The 19688-nt window shown below is 35.4% G+C and overlaps 1 protein-coding gene across 2 annotated transcripts in view; it reads left to right on the forward strand.

Annotated features, from left to right (window-relative positions):
* NR2C1 (nuclear receptor subfamily 2 group C member 1) overlaps window positions 1-19688 on the forward strand; it is an 87245-nt gene that overhangs the window by 33105 nt on the left and 34452 nt on the right. For both annotated transcript variants that reach the window (XM_003771036.3, XM_031939195.1), the window contains exons 3-5: window positions 7135-7365; window positions 12876-12957; window positions 19264-19443. In XM_003771036.3, the coding sequence (XP_003771084.1) occupies window positions 7135-7365; window positions 12876-12957; window positions 19264-19443 (493 nt within the window). The remainder of the gene's footprint in view (window positions 1-7134; window positions 7366-12875; window positions 12958-19263; window positions 19444-19688) is intronic.

Genomic DNA, 19688 nt, shown 5'->3' on the forward strand with positions numbered 1-19688 from the left:
GGATCAAGGTAGTTAGATGCCCCAGAGAGTGAAGATAAAACAGTGAGACACTACTGAATTTTTGGCCAGCATGACTACCCAAAGGGAGACATGATATCCATTTCTCATGTAATTAATTTAGAAAAACTTTGGAATTCACTCCAGAGTAATAGTGATCAAGAAATTCAGTGAGAAACTACCATAAATGACTTCCTCCATATCAAAAGATGATAGACAATAGGAAAGAGAATTATCAAAGGCCTGGTCTGGGGCAGACCCACAAGAAGGCAATCTCTTAGTTTCATTTGTGTAGCCTACAATCCATTTTGCTTGAAGAGAGAGACAATAAGAGCGGAGCTCCTTCCTTTATTTCTCTCAAAGGTAAAGCAGTGTTTAGACCAGAACAAGCCAGGCTTCTCAGAACTCTGGGGTATCATTGCTCTATTCTGAGATGTCAGAGAGATACCATAAAACCAAGAATCTCCAAGAAATGACTTGAGTTGCACTGGAATGAAATCATTAATTATTCTAGCAATTTGATTAGAATGTGGGAAGCCAGGGGGCTAAAGCATTGGAATAAAGGGTTTATGGAACTGGATGTACATGAGTGTGCCAGGGAATTGGTTCAAGACTATAATCAAATGATTGCCAATCAGTAGCAAGAGCAGAATTGAAATCATATAGTGTCACTGCAGTCGGTCAGTTCTAAAATGCTCTCCACAGAACTTTGTATTGAAAACCAAGAAAATAGTTTACCAAAGTACATGTATAGCTTTTACAGGATTTGTCAGAGAATAGATTGGAATTTCTCATCCCTGGCTTCTGAGTTTTGTTCATGTATTACATGCTGTTAAGAATATTATCTGCTAGTGAAGAAAAACTTTCAGTTTGAGCTGTGGAATTTACAAGATAGTGGGCATTAGAGACTATAGTATGAGAAGATTATTTGAACAGTTATTGATACAGTCTTTTATACAAGTGGTTGGAGGAGCTTGTAGTTCACAATCAGTTATTGTTCATTTTTTAAATATTTGTTAGTATTTTCTTAGTAAAGCTCCTTAACAATATTTGTTATTTTGGGGGGTAGAACCAAGATGGCAGATTAGGGGCAGGCACCCAGTTGAATTCTCCCAATATTTCCTTCCTTTAAAATAATGCTTCAAATCAAATTTTGGAGCACCAGAGCCAACAAAAAGTTGTGGTATGTTAATTTTCCAACCTAAGAAAACTCAAGAGGTAGGTAGGTCTGGATAGAGATCAGCAGCAACAGCAGTCATAGTCATAGCTTTGAGAACTTTCAGATCAGAGATGGGAAGGGAATTAAACAGCTGCTCAGAAACAGATTAGAAAGCATCCTTTGTTGGTACTGGGTACAGCTGGTACTGATTTGCAGCTCTGTTGCACATACACAGTCCTAGGTTGGATTTTTAGGGTAAAAAGGAGTACTGGTGGTTGATCACAAGAGAGTTAGGGGCACACTGGTCACATTATCAGATCAGAGAAGAGGCCTGATAAGGAAGTTACAAGAGAAACAGGGGTACTTCCTAGGTAAAGAACAGAGCATAGACCATGAGAACAGTGGCCACACTTCTAGAATCACACTACTTTGGAAGCACCAAAAACTTAAAGTCCCCCAGAACTAGCTCTGAAAATAACAGCATGAAAAAGGCTGAAGCTTGGCCCAGTACCTTCTCCACCCCTAGGTGAAGAGAGCCCAACTTTAACATAAAATTCAAAATTAAAAAGTAGGTTGTAAAAAAATGAGGAAACAATAATTAAAAAAAAAACAACTTGACTATAAAAACCTACTATAGTAGCAAGGAGGACTTGGGAAATTATACAACACTGTGAAACAGCTACAAAGACTCAAAGGAAAATGTTAATTGGATCCAAGCCTAACAAGAATTCCTAGAAGCACTAAAGAAAGAGATGAGTAGTCAAAGAAAAATTGGAAAAAGAAAATGAGTACAATGCAAGAAAATTATGAAAAGGGGGCAGAGCCAGGATGGACAGAACTTGGCCTGAGCTCTTCCTGGCTTCCCTCAGAATCAATACTAGATCAAGCCTCTGAACAGATTTTGAAGTGACAACTCACAAACATTTGGATTGTAATAATTTTCTAGTATAAGCTATCTTGAAAAGACCTCAGGAAAGGTATTTCTCAATTGCTCAGGAAGGAATGTGAACCCAGTGCAGGTGCAGCGCGGGGAGATCCAGGGTGGAAAGGCCTGGTGTGGGAAATCTAGCAGGAGGCTCTTAGCTAAAATACAGCAGCATTGGCTACCCTGTTCTGATTCAGAAGGCCAGTGGATTAGCAGGCTAACTGTGAGACCTCCGGGGCAACTACAAAAGGCAAGTAATAAGCCCGTGAACCCCAGCATATCAGGCAGAACTTAGCCAAACTCACCCAGCACAGTGGGGAAGCCTCCCAGTGCAATCAATGTAAAGACAGTCCTATAGAGGAACCTCGGGACAATCTCCCTTGTGCCTAGAAGCAGACCTCAACCTTTAAAAAGAAGTGTGGATCTTTGAGAGCTAGCTGCTGTGGAGACAGGGAAGAATAGAACATAAAACCAGAAGAGAAGAACAAAGGCAAAATGTCTCTAGATAAAGCCTTAAAGTTGGGTATGAATTGGTCTCCAGCCTAAAAGATTCTCTTGGAAGAGTTCAAAAAGGATCTTAAAAGAGAATTAGAAGAAAATTGAGTAAAGAAATGAGCTTTGGAGAGTTTGGAAAAGGAAACACAGAAATTAACTAAAAAAACCAACTCTTTAAAAAATAAAGTGAATTGTAAAAAATATGTCCTGAAGAAAACACTTCCTTGAAAAATAGAAGTGGTAAAATGGAAAAATATCCGATGGACAAAACAATTCTTTTAAAAATATAATTAATATAAATAATTAAAAATAAAAATATAATAATATGCAAAAGGAGGTTTAAAAAAGGAGGTTAAAAGCTAATTGAAGAAAATGATTCAATAAAAATTAGAACTGAACATATGAAAGTGAATGACTCAATGAGGCATCAAGAATCAGTCAAAATCAAAAAAATAGAAAAAAATGTAAAATATCTTATTGAAAAAAATAACTGACTGGGAAAATAGATTCAGGAGAAATAATCTAAGAATTATTGGACTACTTGAAAGACATAATGAAAAAAAAAAACCTGGACAACATCTTTCAAGAAATCATAAAGGAAAATTGCCCTGCTATCCCAGAACCAGAGGGCAAAATAGTGATTGAAAGAATCACTTTTGAAAGAGACTCCAAAATGAAAACTCCCAAGAAATATTGCAGCTAAATTCAAGAATTATCAGAGGAAAAATATTGTAAGCAACCATAAAAAAGCAATTTAGATATTGAGGATCTACAATCACAATTACCCAGTACCTAGCAGCTTCTACTTTAAAGGATCAAAGGGCCTATAATATGATAATCAGAGGGCAAAGGAACTTGGACTACAACCAAAAATCAACCACCTAGCAAAACTAAACATTATTTTTTAGGGGAAAAGATAGACATTCAATGAAATGGAGGTTTTCAATCATTTCTGATGAAAAGACCAAAGCTGAAGAAAATTTGATCTTCAAATACAAGACTTAAGAGAAGCATAAAAAGTTAAAAAGGAAAGGAAAAAAGCCTATATTTTTTAAAGGTTAAAATGCTCATATCCCTACATGGGAAGATGATAGATGTAAAATGTTCACATCCCTACATGGGAAGCTGATACATGTAACTCTGGAGGACTGTACATTTGTCAGGGCAGTTGGAAGGGGTATACTCTAAAGAGTGTGTAGATATAAGTTGACTTTATTGTGATGATAAAAAACAAAATTAGGGATGGAAAAGGCATTGTGATGGAAAAAGAGAAAATGGGAGGTAAAATGGGGGTAAACTACATTATAATTGAGGGAAAGAAGGAAGGGGGATGAACATTGTTTGAATCTTGGACTATCATAATTTTGGTATAGAAATTTATCTCATCTTATGGGGAAGTAGGAGGGGAAAGAAAAAGGGGACAAGTAAAAGGGGAAAGGGATAAGAAAGGGGGGATTGAAAAAAGGGAAAGAAAATTGAGGGAGGTGGTGATCAGAAGCAAAACATTGAGGAAGGAAAGGGTGCAAGGAGAGGGAAAAGTCTTAATTTGGGAAAAATAAGATGGCAGAAAATACAGTCATTTTAACTGTGAATGTGAAAGGGATGAACTCTCATAAAACAGAAGCAGATAGGAAAGTGGATCAAAAGCCAGACCTATAATATGTTGCTTATAAGAAACACATTTGAAGCAGAGAGATACATATTTATGCTTCAGCTGAAGTAAAATAAGCAGAGTTAGCTTATCCTGGTCTTAGATCAAGCAAAAGGAAAACATTGATCTAATTAAAAGAGTTAAGAAAGGAAACTACATCTTGCTAAAGGGTATCATAGATAATGAAAAAATATCAATATTAAACATATGCACCAAGTGGTATTGCAGGAGAAGTTGAATTGCAAGTAAACAGCAAAACTATACTGGGGGGAATCTCAACCTCTCTGTATTCAGTCAGTTTTTAAATATCAGGGATCATAAGGTCAGACTTGGAGCAGGAAGAAACCTCTCTTGGAGATGAGGCTAATTCACTTCAGACAGGTTAAGTCATTTGCCTGGGGCTATGCAGCTGGAAGTTTTTGAGGCAGAACTCGACCTTAGGGCCTGATGCCAAGCCCAGCTCTCATCATGACACCATGCACTTGCCCTGTCCCTCTCCTCAGCAGCTCTCATACCTGCCTCCCTCCTGGCTCACCACACTAGTCAGATCCTCATCACCTTTCACCCTGCCTCATATTTTTTCCCACTGTAATTCCCATTGTTGCCAGAGTCAGTACTCTCCATGGACTCCTTTTTGCTGTTAAGATCAAATAGAAATTAATCTCTTTGTCTTCTAAAACCCTGCACACCTTGTCCATAAACTGTTTCTGTTGTTGTCCAGTTGTGTCCAGTATGTCAAGCCCTTCTCTCCTCCACTGTCTCTCAAAGACTGTCCACTATATATCTGTTGTTTCCTTGGCACTATCTAGTCATCTCATCCTATGCCATCTTTTGCCTTCAGTCTTTCCCAGCATCCAGGGAGCTTTTCCAGTCAGCTTCAGTTTCAGTATTTGAAGCTTCCAGTGAAGAGTCTGAATTAATTTAAGTACTGACTGATTCGATATCTCTCCAAGTATTCACCACATTTTGAAACTTGATTCTGTGGTACTTGGCTTTCCTTATGGCAAATTTTCACAACCTAAGATTGCTCCGAGAAAAACTTAGCTTGGCTCATACAGACCTTTGTTGCCAAGGTGACATGTATGCTTTTTAGTCTGCTGTCCAAATTTGCCAGAACTTTCCTTCCAAGGACAAGCGTCTTTTAATTTCACAACTGCACTTGCTTGCCATCTGCAGTCATCTTTTGCCCAAGAATAGAAAATCTAACACTTGCTTCTGTTTCTTCTCTCTCTATTTGCCAGTCACCAAGATCAGCTGCAGGTCTTCTTATACATTATGATATGTCTTTCAGACATCTTGAACTGCCTGCCCATAGACAATTTGAGCTCAATATGTCCAAACCTGAACTCATCCCCCCAATCCCCTCTCCTTCCTTTCTTTTCTATTCCTCTAGAGGACATCACATTCTCTCAGTTTCTCAAGCTCACAGCCTAGGAGTCATCCTGAACTCCTGTCTCTCACCCCTCATATCTAAGGTGTCAGCAAGGAATATTGATAGCACTTCTGCGCCATCTCTTGACTATACTTCCTTCTTTCCGCTGACACTAGTCCCATTCTGGTGCAGGCCTAGGTCACCTCTCTAGGCCTGTTGCAATAGCCTGGAAGTGAATCTGTCCATCTTATGTCTCTCCCCACTCTGGTCCATCCTCTATTCAGTCACTCTAAAGGGCAGGTCACACCTCCCCTCCCCCTCCCCCGCTCCCCTCTCCCCCCCACTCCCACCCCCACACACACCTCCTCCATAACCCTGCAGGCAAACTTGAGTGGCTCCTATTGCCTTCAGGAAGAAACACGAAGTCTTTCCCACAGCCTTCTTTTACCTTATAATCCTTCCATGTATCTTCAATCCAATGACTGGTTTTCTGACTGTTCATAAGCAAGACATTCTATCTCTCAGCTGCAGGCATTTTTTTCCTGACTGTTCCCCATATCTGGAACACCCTACCTCTTCTGCTCCAATTACTGACTTACCTGGCTATCTTAAAGTCTTATGAAATCCTATCTTCTACGTGAAGACAATCCCACTTCCTTCTGTGAATTCTTCTAATTTGTAATTTACTTTATAGATATTTATATATTTTCTCCCCCATTAGATTGTGAACCTCTTTAAGGGCAGGGACTGCCTTTTCTCTCAGTGTTTGGCATATAATATTTGGCAAACTTTGAATAATTGCCCGTTATTCCCCATTCAGCAATTGATGGTGCTGCTGAATGGCTTTCTCTCTGTCCCCACATGTTCCATCTCATCTCAGTGTCTTTGTGCTGGTCATCTTCTAGGACTGGAGTGTGTTTTGTCCTCATCTCCTAAAGACCATGACACCTTTCTCTCTGACTTGTAGATTGTTGTTTACAAATCCTCTTAATATAAACTTCCTAAAATATATTCAGTTATCTATACAAGGTTAGCTCTCGAATAGCTGTAGATATGGAATAACATTATCCAAAATGAAGGTAGCAATAAAATATTTGTGAGGTTAAGTGCAGACTCTCCTAGATACTTAGAGGCAAATTTCAAATTTGAACCCATGTTTCCTGACTCCCAATCCAGTGCTTCTTTTGCTGTATATAGATCGAGACCAATAAATAAAATGGAGTTTGGTCTTACCATAAGTCCTTCAGATCTGAAAATGTATTACACAACGATTCCAGCCAGAGTCTGCAGATAAATAGGACAGTTCTAGGTCATTAGCAGTGGTAGAACAAGAAAGAATTATTTCAAGATAATAGGTCACCAACCCCTCTCCTAGCCTGGATATAAAAGTTGTAGGATTACTTCTGTATATTGATTACATCATGTTGAATGTATTCTAGTTTGTATGCCAGCCATTAAAAGATTCATTTTTATGTCCCTGGGGACACCAGAATGAAAAAATAATATAGACTAATAAACCAAAACGAATGTATTAGATTGTTACAGACCAGCAGACTGGCCAGAAAATTCAGATTGTGACAGCCCTGGGTCAGAGCACGCCAGGCAAGCAGTTCATCCTAACCAATCATGATGGCGCCACACCAAGCAAAGTAATTCTCGCCAGGCAAGACTCCACTCCAGGAAAAGTGTTCCTCACAGCTCCAGATGCTGCAGGTGTCAACCAGCTGTACTTTGCAACTCCTGATCTGTCTGCACAGCATATCCAGGTAAAACAAAGGGGATTCCCAAAAGTCTTAATTTATCTTATGTACAAAAAATGACTACAAAACACCATTGCTGTTCACAAGGGAGAGGAACTTTGATGATGTGTGAGTGGATAGTCTGCTTTGTCCATTCTTTGTAGTGATAGACCCATTGCAGTTCTTTCTTGGACTTGTAGCAGTAGGGTAGGTCAAGAATGGGTCAAGGCTAGACAAAGAAAGGCAATGTGGAGTTTTTTAAGTGGGCAGGACACTACCTCCAAATAATTTTGATGCTAATGCTTTTGTGTTATTTAGAGTTTTGTGTTTCTGAATTGGCATAGATAATTAAAATTTTATCACAGATACATTCTTCTTTTTTAATTTTATTTTTAAATACTAAACATGAACAGAAAATGAGAATTCTTTTTGAAACTGTGAATTACATGTTTGCTGAATGAAGATAATACCTAGGTATTTTTACAACTTTTAAGTTATTTAACTTTTCCTGCTGATCGTGCTTCAGCAAGAAAACAATATAACCTTTTCTTCATTTATTTAATATTTAATGTTATGGGAAAATGAACCATTGAAACAGTTCTATTTTTATATGTCTGACAAAATTTGTATTAATATTATCATTCAATTCATTCAGCAAACAATTTGGGGATAACCACTATGTGCAAGGTGCTAAGCCATTCATTGAACTCATTAAATACTTATTTGTGTAAAATAATATGGTATCCAAAGGGCTTCTCAGATAACACATACTTTATTCTACCATCAACATAATGTTTAATTTGTATGACTTTCTTAAGTCTTGCTAGTCACATGTAGTTTTTCAAATGGCCAGATCAATTTGTGGGACCCTTGCTTTGTGGACCCTTTCAATTACTCCATTTCAAAATGTTGTTTATCATTGCCATTTTTTTTTCCCTATCAGTTGCTAAATCTTTTTGATTCTACTTGCAAAATATGTTTTCCATCTGTCCATGTCCATTACACCATCTTAATTCAAGGCTTTGTTATTTCTCATTTAGACTATTTTAATAACTTCCCAACTTTCTCGCATGTCTAATTTATCGTTCATACACTTGTCATTGTTATTTTCTGGATTTTGAAGGAATCATAACATCACTCCTCTTCAATAATTCTCTATTTCCAGTAGCATAAAAATCACATTAGTTACTTGGGCATTAAAGATCCATTATGGTTCCCATTCCAGCCCAAGTTAATTCTTCTCTCTTTCATGCATTATCTGTTCTAATTTGAAATTATCTTGCCTTCTCTTAATCCAGCATTTTCTTTTTCTTGGGTAATCACTCTTTCCTATCTCCTCCTCTTAGAAGTCTTTCCTGATTCTTTCTTTTCTCCTTATCTCTCCACTTCTCTCTCTATCTCAGACCTTTGCCCTCTACCTTCAAAAGTCATCACTCAGTTGACACTTGCCTTTTCATAGTTTAACAGTGAACTCTTGCCCAATCTTTTGGCCTTTCTTAATCTTCATTCTGCTGGACTGCTTTGGAGTATTTATTACTGACCCTTCTCTGTTCCTAGATATTCTCTTCTTCTATGAGTTTTTATCCTCCTACTTAATTAATTTTAGTTTTCTTCCTACCTGGCTGCCTGATTCTTCTCAATTTTTGAAATGTAATTATCAAAATATTTTTAAAAAAAAGTTAATGGACCCCAGATTAACAAGTCCTTGTTCTCATCAACTATAGAAATTCCTTCTCTTTGATTTTGTGCTCTCTCTGAGTGTTTTGCTACTGACAGCAATGAACATCTTGCTGAGCAGATCTCCCTGACCAATTTCATCAAACCAGGCTTATCTAATATCGTTTGAAGAATCTTAGTTACTTTTGATGTGTGTAGGACATTCTTACCTACATATCACTTATTTTCCCATCTATTCAAAATTTTTATGAGAATGTGTTGAAGTCAGCCTTCAGATGGTGTTAGAAAGGAACAGGTTTTTGCCAGCTGATATTCTAGGGCTACCCATAGCTTTGTAGTTTAGTGGCTGGCAAAGTACTACTGTTGTTTTTGGTCTGTGATGTTAAAAAACAAATTTTGACTTGGTAGTGGGGAAAATACTGTCTTCAAGACTGTCTTCCAGTAATTTGGCTCCTTCCTGTGCATGTCAGAAGTATATAATTTGTCTATCCTGGTTGTGAAGCCTATGTCTGTTTGCTCATCAAGGCACATCAAGGATGGTGCTGAACAGCTCAAACATGGTAAAAGCTTCTTATTTGAGTGGGAAAAAATTACCTTTTTTTGCAACTTCTTTCCATATTTTTGTCTGTTGTTTTTATTTGATCCTAAAATGCCCCAGGTTAATTTGGATTTCTCGCCAAACTTGCTTTTCCTATGATGACTTGCTGTACCATGGAGCCTTACTGCTTAAGTGCCTTCCTTAACCTTATCTGAAAGGTTTACACATGGGTTTACTCTTAAGACAGGTCTTTTCCTTATGGTAGCCAAATCATCTTCATTTTGAAGAGATTGTTTCCTGTGTGAAGGTGGTTCAGACTTTTTGGTTGTCTTGTGATGGCAGTTGATTCTCATGAGCCAGACTTCTTAATAAAATTATTACTGTTAGTGTTGATGTCTCGTCCTTTATCTTTTTCCTGTTTTTTTTTTTAATCATTAGTCACTTATTTCAGTGTATTAGTTTGCAGTTGTAACTCTTATCTTTTTTTAGTCTTCTAGAAGTTTTGCATTAATTGTGATCTTTGCTTTTAGAACTTTGCTTTAGATCTCTGACTGTAGAACTTTGCTTTAGATAGCTGAGTGTACACAGCTGATTCAAGAATAACTTCCACATTACTAATGAGTCCTTTCCTGTCAATTTCCATTTTTGGTAGGTGAAATTATTTGGCATTTCTTAATTATTTTTCAGAGAAAATAGTCATATTTAGACTTGAGGCCTCTGCCATCTATAAGCCTTGAACCACTCTCATTCTTTAACTCTTCTGTAGTATTTTCTATCCTTGTCTAATCTCTTTTTCGAATTAAAGTTATGGAGGATCAAAGTGGAGGTAGTTTTAATTTGTAAGATGTTGTGAAGTTATTTGTAGATTTTTTTCTGCTGCTTCTTCCTGATGTTGGACTCACCTGAAGTTATTTTCATGTTGGACATTTTGCAGACATTGATTCTTGACCCAAAGGTCCATGAAATGATGCTTCTTCTTGTCTTTGGGTGTGTGATAAAATGATATGAACATCTGCTATGTTTGCCTCTTGTCATCCTTCTGTATTATCTGCAACTTCTTTTTGTTTTCTGGTTTTGTTTATAACACAAACATCAAAGAGAAGCCAATGTAGTTCTCTAGGAGAATGTTTTCTTGTTGTTTTTTGGATAATAATAATAACAATAACAATAACGATAGCCAATATTTATGTTGCACCTAATATGTTCTGGGTACTATACTAAGAACTTTACAAATGTTATCTCATTTAATCTTCACAACTTTGGAAAGCAAGTACTAGTGTTGTCTCTATTTTAGAGGTGAGAGAAACTGAAGCTGAGAGGTGAAGTTCTTTGCTCAGGGTCCCACAGGCAAGGGTCTAAGATCATATTTGCACTCACTTCTTCCTGATTGGGCCTGGCATTTTGTGTATTGTGGCATCCCTTAGCTGTATATTTAGACTCTCATCAATAGTGAATGTTGACAGATGGTTTAAAAATGATCTATTAGCACTGTCAGCTCCACTTTTATTCAGTTTCAGAAATGGAAAGACAGTGGGTAAGAAGAAAGGATATTTTATAGCTTTCTTTGTTTCCTGTGTTGTCATGGCCAGTAAATATATCTCTTAAGTGGCCAGTTGAGACAGGGCAAGAGCCATTGTGTATTTGACCAGGCTCAGTGATAGCCAGATCTGTGTTCCCAGGTGGTAAAAGCCCATCAGGGTGGCTTGAAGGAACCCAGGGTCTCCTCGTCTAGACCACCATAAGACATGTGGAAAGAAGTTTTTGCCTTTTGTTTTATGATTACAAATGTAGAGAACCACTATGTTTGGTGTTTTAGAGTCAGATTTTAATAAGGTATGCTTATTTTGGCTGTTTTTGCTAAATGCTAATAGTAAGATTGCTAAATTATTTGCAGAGATGCGCACTACCAAAAGTATGGTACGAAGGTATAACTGAGTGCCCCTTTCCCTTAGCCCTTACATCTCATTTTTTTTTTTTTTTAATTGTTTTTGCTTTTCTGGAGGACTAGTGGTGCTTGAAATTACTCCGATACACATTTCTCTAATTTTGGGGAAATTTCTCGTATTTTCCTGTAATACAATTTGCATTTTATTTTCTCTTTAGAAAGTGATCTGTTCATATCCTTTCATCACTGGTCTGTTCAGAAACTGACATTTATTTTGTAATTATATACTATTTTATAGATCCTAAGGAATTTTTAAAAATCATTTTTTGATGTATCTGATTTTCTTTATTTTCTTTTATTTGTAAAGATTGATATTACATTTTGTTATATTTTCTGTATTAGTGGCCCAGAAAAGATTTGCATTATCAGAAGAAAATCATTTGTTAAACAGCTGTCTTAAGCTTTAGTTTTCCTGACTGTAAAATGGTGATGATATTTGGGTTTCACCAACTTTACTAACATTTAATAGAAAGAATATAGCCTCTAGGGAGCAGGAGACCTGGATTCTAGTCCTGATTACACCTTGAATAATCTGTGAGACTATGTTTTTCAGTTTCCCCATTTGTAAAACTTAATAAAATCTGTTAATATCCACCTTATGAGGTTATTCTATGGATTTGATGGGATAATCTGCTTGAAAATTTTTTGAAGAATGTAAAATGCTTTACATGCTCTTAATTATGTAAAAAGAAGATTTTAGTCCTGAGCAAGTCTAAATTTAAAATCTTAAATTCATATATCTAACAATTTATTCTAATTTGTCTGTAGTTCACAGGGATATGTCTACCCCTAGAGAATTAGGGAGAATGGGATGTTAAGAGAAAGAGATGGAGCAGCTATGGCATTTTAGCTCTGGGAGGTTCTCACTGAAGGAAGGACTGAGCATAGACATACACTTCTCTTCCTTTTGAGCGATAGATGGTTTATATTGTGTAATCATGTAGTACAGACTCTTGAGACCTCAGCCTCTCAGTTTTTTGGAGACAGATGCCAGAAACAATTTACCAGTCCTGTTTTGTGGTAATAATTTGTGTCCTCTGTGCATGGTATTATTAACTGTTGAGTGTGTGTAAGAGCATTGTACTTAAAACCAACTGTTTATTATTGCTAAAAAGAAATTTTATTATTTTAATTTTCATGACAAGTAAAGGTAGTTTTAAAGATTTCCTTCTGAAAACTACCCAAGATCATTTGATAACTTATGTGTTTTTTGTCTTAACAGAAACAATTTAAGACTAGGTGAAAAATAACTTTTTAAAAGCCATCTTCAGAATGGATGTTAGACTCCAAATAACTGGGGAAAAGGAGGATGGTGTTTGGTTTTTTTTAATGTAGAGAGAAAATTGCTAAGTAACAACAATGCTGTTTTTCCTTTAGATTTTAACAGATCATTCTTCTTCAGACCAGACACCAAATAAAGTTTTCGATCTGTGTGTAGTGTGTGGAGATAAAGCATCAGGTAAATTTTTTATTAAACAATTTGTAAAATTTGATCTTGGGCTATACTTCTTATTTAAGCAATCCTTACATAGCATCCATAGCATCTTTTTATTTAAATAATTTTACTTAAATAATATTTTTAAAAAATTATACTTAATAGTACTTAAATAGTATTTTTTAAAAATTATAGATAAAACTAGGATTATATCTTTTTTTTTAAAAGTAATCTAAGATAGTTGATTGGATCTTTCTAAAGATTGCATTTTTAAAATGTTTTCTCATTACAGTTCTACTAATGTCTATTGTAATTTATAGTATACTAGATATACAAAAATTCATGAATCAAAAGAATGTAAAAATAATTTAAACTTTTTTAAAGGGAAGAGAAGGGGAAAGTTATAGGTGATATTTTAAAAAAAAATGTGCCTTTTTATTTTTTTTTTAAAGTTTTTATTAAATTAACATACCAAACATAAACATTTCTCTTTATAAAGTAGAAGAGGAAACAGGACTGTTTATAAACTATGATTATTCTCTTTAGCATTTTGTGGGGGAAGAGGAGGAACGAGTATCTTTCATTTCTTTGGTTGTCTGTGTTCCCAAGAAGATGAACATCCTTGTCTTCTAAGATGAATTAAAGCTTCATTTGTAGCACCAGCTCTGGGATCTGTAGGACTTGAATTCACATCCTGCCTGAGATATTTTGGGCAAGTCAGTTAACCCCTATTGCCTCCAAAAAAGTTCTGTAGTGATTTTTGATTAAGAGATCAGCAGTTTTAAAAGATTCTTGAGGATATTTTCTGATGTCTCCTCTTTTCCCTCCCCTTATCTTTTAAATTTCCTCACTTTAAAAAAAAAAAAAAAAACCTACAGAAGTTTTTTAACTGCTCACTTAATCTCCATAAAAACATTATGTAAAATTTGAATATTGCTCAGTACTTTGGTTTTTGTTCTTGTTAGGCTGTATACATATATATATATAGTTATCTTGCTTAGGCAGTCTATTTTTAAAATTTCTTATTTGTATTAGTAACAAAATCTTTGGTAGATGCAAATACTTTAATTTTTCATCTATCTCGATTTCAAGCTAATATAATTCTTTTCCTGTGATAATTGTAGTATCTAATACTTAATCATTTAAGTAGACACTTGATATGGATTTGTTCAATTAAATTGAATGCTCTGCCTTAATTTGTTGTCAGGTATGGCAGAATAAATTATTAGTTAGTGTTTGAGTTATCACAATAAATAAACAAGCCAAAAATTCTACAAAGAATCATTTCAGAAAATTTTAATATGAATAGATTATAAAAACATTGGAATGGAAGCATTTTGTTGACATTCATTTTATATAGATGGAGAGATAGGAACTAAAAAATCTCTTTGTAATGATATTAATTATGATTCCTTCACTCTGAACTCATATTTGCTACCTAAAAACCAAGAATGAACTTGATCTTCATTTATTCAGCTGGTAGGTGGTGATGGCCCTGCAGAAAAATTGGGATTCTTCTTTATTAAATTATTGTATTATTAAAATAATAGAATTTTAGATTAGAAGGGTACCTTAAAAATAGCTGGTATAGATTACCCTATTTTTAACATCATGGTGAATGTGTTTAGTTTGTTTTCTACATTATAAAATTAAAAAGTGATACTTACAATCAGATATGTCCATCTAACCATCATAGATAAAATTTTGTTTGCCCATCTCTTAAGTAAGTGGTAGCATTTTATAAATGATTTATTAGAAAATATTCCAACTGTCCAGGGATAGAGATAAGAATTAGAAATTTTATTTTTTATATTATAATGATATTTGAGGTTGGATGGAAGAATTTGGTTTATTTCCTCCCCTTTTTTTTGTTAAAACAAATAATACAAATGCAAAAATAAAACCTGATAGAATTGTCCTAGATTTTTGGTCTTGAGCACCCCAGGAAGAGGCAGCTATTGATAAATGAGTAAATGTCATCCTTGTGCTACCGAGCTGACCTTGGTTCTTGACAAAAGCAGGCAGTGATCTTCCCTGTGCCCTCTTGTAGCTCTCGTTCTACTGCTGATCTTTGTGCTGTAAATGGAAGTCAGAAGACAAAGAAGTTGTAATTGATTTGAAGCCATGCTCACAGATTTGCCTTGGAGAGAGGTGTTGGTTTCACCATGTGCCCAAAGGCAACCAAGCATCATTTCACGGAACACTTAGTCATCTTGTTTTGCTTTGCTTATGATAAACATGAACAGACAAACCATAAATGTCGTGGCTTGTGTGCCAGCCTCGGTTCTAGAGAGTTAAAGAAGTAATGAAGAACTCGGCAGGAGCCTCCACACTAAATCAGTATCAATCTTGATATTCAGTGATGTAGGTCATCAACTGGCCACAAGGATGACCAAAAATACGTTGGAAAAGATAATTTGCAGTCAGTAAATAAAAACAGAGACTTAAAATTCCTAATCCTGTATATCATGATAACTTTCTTTAAAAAAACATTTTATTGATGACGTTTTTCCCCCATTCATTTCTCTCCAATTTTCATTCTTTCCCTATCTATTGGAGTTCTCTACAGTCTTCAACAATTTCCCAAACTTGAAACATTTATAAGACATTACTATTTTATATTACATACTATTTATTTATAAGACTGTTACTATTTAAGCATCTCAATTAGATCTGTGCTCTTTCAGTCAGACTTATAGAAAAAAAACCTTTCTCTTTGTTTCGTCTGTTTCTTCTCCTCAGCCTTTTTCAATTTGGCTTCTGACTTTGTCAGTCCCCTGAAATGACTCTTTCTAGAACTACCAGTGATTTTTAATTGTTAAATTTTCTCAGTCCTCCTCCTTGACTACTCCATCTTCCTGGCTACTGTTTTCTAGCTATGTCTTTGTGACATTGGTTCTTTTTCTCCATCCTTATGAGTAGCTCATCATTGGCATTATTCTTTCTAAAACATGGGGAATTCCTAAGGCTCCGTTCTGTTTCCTCTTCTCTGTCTAGAAACCTTTTTTTGGTAGCTCCCATGAGTTTAGTTATCCCCTCTCAGCAGGTGATTCACACAACTGTATGTGTACTAGTAGCTTCTCTCTGGGGTTTTGGTCTCATCTGTCCAGCTATTTACGGACCAAGTGAATGTCATAGATTCTTTTCAAAGTGTTCCCTAGAGAATTTGTTATCTTTCCCATCAACCTCACTTCTCTTTCCAGCTTTCATATTTCAAGTTAAAGGCATCTTCATTCTTTGATGACTGAGGTTTACAACATGGTCATTTTTCTCCTCTTTTTACTCTTGCTTATTATGCATGAATGGTCAGATACATAGTCATATAATTTCTCTCTCCGCTGCATCTTTTATGTTGGATTCATTTTGTTTACTCATACTGCTACAAATTGAGTTCATTTCCTTTTTACTTCTCACGTGGATGATTATTATAATGATTAATTGGCCTTCCTGCCTTTAGGTTCTCCCTAATTCAGTTTATAATCCATACAACTGCCAAAGTGATTTTACTTAAGTCCAAAGTATGTGGTTCTTAAGGTCAAATGGAAAATCTTTCTTCTGTTCTTTCTTCTCTGTCTTATTTTACAGTACACCTTCCATACTCTAGGGTCAGGACAATAGGTCTTCTTTTTGAACCTCTGTCAAAATTGTGATTGTTTGATGTTTTAAGATAATTAATTGGACTTCACTATGGAGTCCTGAGTGGTTCTAAGACCATAAACATGGAAACAGTGACAGCCAATCTGTACTTTACCACTATCCTGACTTATTCTGATTTTCTGACCATGTCAAACATATAAAAAAATCGCAGCTTCTGATTAGATGAAGCTCCTGGCTCATTCTAGTGGCTATATGCCAACATCCACTTCTGGGATTCCCAGTTATAGATTTGGGCCCTTGTTTCTGGTCCCCTTAAGAACCACCTTCACCCAAATCTGGTGTTGATAAGTGATCTTCTGATTAGGAACACTCCCTCCTATATGCAGCATCATTTACTTTTACTCAACTAAAACTATTTAAAAGTTTTTGCCATTGTACACCTCTGTTTCTCCTGAGTGACCCTGGCCTCGTGGGACTAAATCTTTGTCTTGATTGCCATTGCATGTGTGTATATGGGTGTGTGTGTGTGTGTGTGTGTGTGTGTCTCTACTTATTAATACCACATTAACAAAATTCATGTTTGTTTTGGCTTAACCTGAGCCACAAAGCCAAAGAGCATTCTACCACATAATGCTCCATCTTCGAACTGTATGTCTACCATGCCGGAAATGATCTCCCTTTTTACTTCTGAATCATAGATTCCCTCTTCATGATATAGCCCTAGTGCTGTCTCCTACAGGAAGGTTCTGCCCTTCCTACCTTAACCTATTTTGTCTATTTTGTTCATAATCTATCATTTATTCTGCATCTATTTATGTATTTGTTCCCTCCATTACAAGCTGGAAGCCAAGTTTCTCAGAAGGGAAGGACTGTCTTTGCATATCTAGTGCTTAGGATAATGTGTGGCCTATTGCAGTAGGTGTTCAATACATGTATGTTAAATTATGTATGTTAAAAATGAGGGCAGAGAATTTTATTTTTGTCTTTGTATTCTCAGTCTTTAGCTTCCCTCACTCTACACAGAGCCCCTCCCTTCTCAAATATTGAACACTTTCTAGAATCGAGGAAAAACATCTAGCCATTGCCCATCAGTTTCCTGCCCTGCTTATCTACTGCATCTCTGAAAATAGTGTTAAAAATGTACCATTATATATTAATTTCCCTGCACTTTTGTAGGTTTTTCAGCTACTTAAGAATTCAACTTGTTTTTAATTATCTTTTAATTTACATTGTTAATTTATATTGGTTCTACTTGTTTTATTCTTCATTAGTTCATATAAGTCTTCCACCTTGATGAATACTTTCTTTAGGAAGAAAGTTGATGTTATATGTGCCAAAAGCTCATCAATGCTATTGATTCTGGAAAATGAAAATGAATAATAGTGAAGACTTAAATTTTGTCATCATTTGTTACTGAAGTTTGGCTGACATAAGGCTGTCATACCAATGAGTAGGCTTTATTCTCCTTGGATAGGTGTACCAAGCGAAAACTAAACTAGGAGATCATTCACCAGTGGCATGCAAGATGTCCCATGCGTATTGAAACCTCTCCCCCACCCAGAACTACAAGACTTAATTCATGAGTCATGGTCATTAAAAAGGGGTTGCCTTGTGAGCAAAGAATGCATAGTATCTGATGACTCTCATTATGGATGGGCCAACCTATAAAGTTAGTCCATCATGCAATATGGATGTAAGCTGGTTTACTTATTGAATAGGAAAAAGATTGGGTTAAATTCCCTTGGGGAAACTGGGCAATACTTGATTAACTTTGAGTATTTCTTGCCACTAGTTAATCATCTTTTAAACATAAGATAAAGAGGCTATATGATTATGAATCAGGGAATACTATCATCTCAGAAGAATCACAATTGCAGGTGACCTAAAGGATTACTTGTGCTTAAAATTATCATGAAGGACATATCTGGTCAGAAAAGACTATATGCTAGCAGTGTAAACAGAATGAGAGAGGATAGATCTGATGAGCAGCCTTAGCTGTTGTATTGACACCCACAAAATGTTAAGAGAACCAGAGAAAGTCTAATATGCTATATAGGAGCTCTAAAGAGTCAAGAAAAAGAATCAAATATGATTATATAGTAAAGATAGATTGCAGTCTGCACAACTCCAGATAATGCCCCAAATGAAGAGTTCTTGGGCTCAGTGAATTTTATATTTTATATAAATATATATAAAATTTTATATTTTATTCTCATTATTTCTTTATTATTATAAATTATTCAAATGGACTAGGGAATGTATATTATTGTGCTAAAATTGTACAATTGTGATAATGAATCAAGATGTTAATATGCATAGAGTTTAATCAGCTTTTTTGAAACCATGTGTTAAATTTTTTTTGAGGGTGTGGGTTATTTCAAGGATCAATTGGTATGTTTTCCTTTTCACATTCAATTTTATGACCCAGTTGCTGTTACTTAGCAATTAATTAATATATTTGACATTATTTAAAATTTTATGACTAAATCAATAGTGCCTAAGAATTATTAGTAGCATATTTAGCTATCAATCGATCTCATTTGAATATCATGTCATTTATGTTCCTTTTGTCATAAGTATCAGTTTTCTATATATAATGAAATTCTGTATACTATAACCAATATTTTAAACATTATATTATCAATATTTTAGTCGTCAAAGCACCCTTTTTATTTATTGCAACAATTTTAAGGGAATCAAACTTTTTTTTTTTTTTTTTTTAATTAAATCTAGGTCGTCATTATGGAGCAGTAACCTGTGAAGGCTGCAAGGGATTTTTTAAAAGAAGTATACGAAAAAACTTAGTCTATTCGTGTCGAGGATCAAAAGACTGTATTATCAACAAACACCACCGAAACCGTTGTCAATACTGCAGATTACAGAGATGCATTGCATTTGGAATGAAACAAGATTGTATGTATAAGCATGAATTATAAAAGAAATGAGTAGGAGTAATGTGGATAGTCTTTTAAAAAACTGAACTATACATTACTTGTATTAACATATGGAAAGACCTCAAGCTTACATGATTCAAGCTTATATGGTTCAGGTTTATCTTAAAGATTTAAGCATTCAATTAGTATATGAAAATAATTAAAAGTTTATTCTGCAATATAGCATAGAAACTATTTTTTCTAGGACAGTGCCTTGCATATAGT

Source organism: Sarcophilus harrisii, chromosome 5 (genome assembly GCF_902635505.1).
Source record: "Sarcophilus harrisii chromosome 5, mSarHar1.11, whole genome shotgun sequence".
Classification (NCBI taxonomy): domain Eukaryota; kingdom Metazoa; phylum Chordata; class Mammalia; order Dasyuromorphia; family Dasyuridae; genus Sarcophilus; species Sarcophilus harrisii.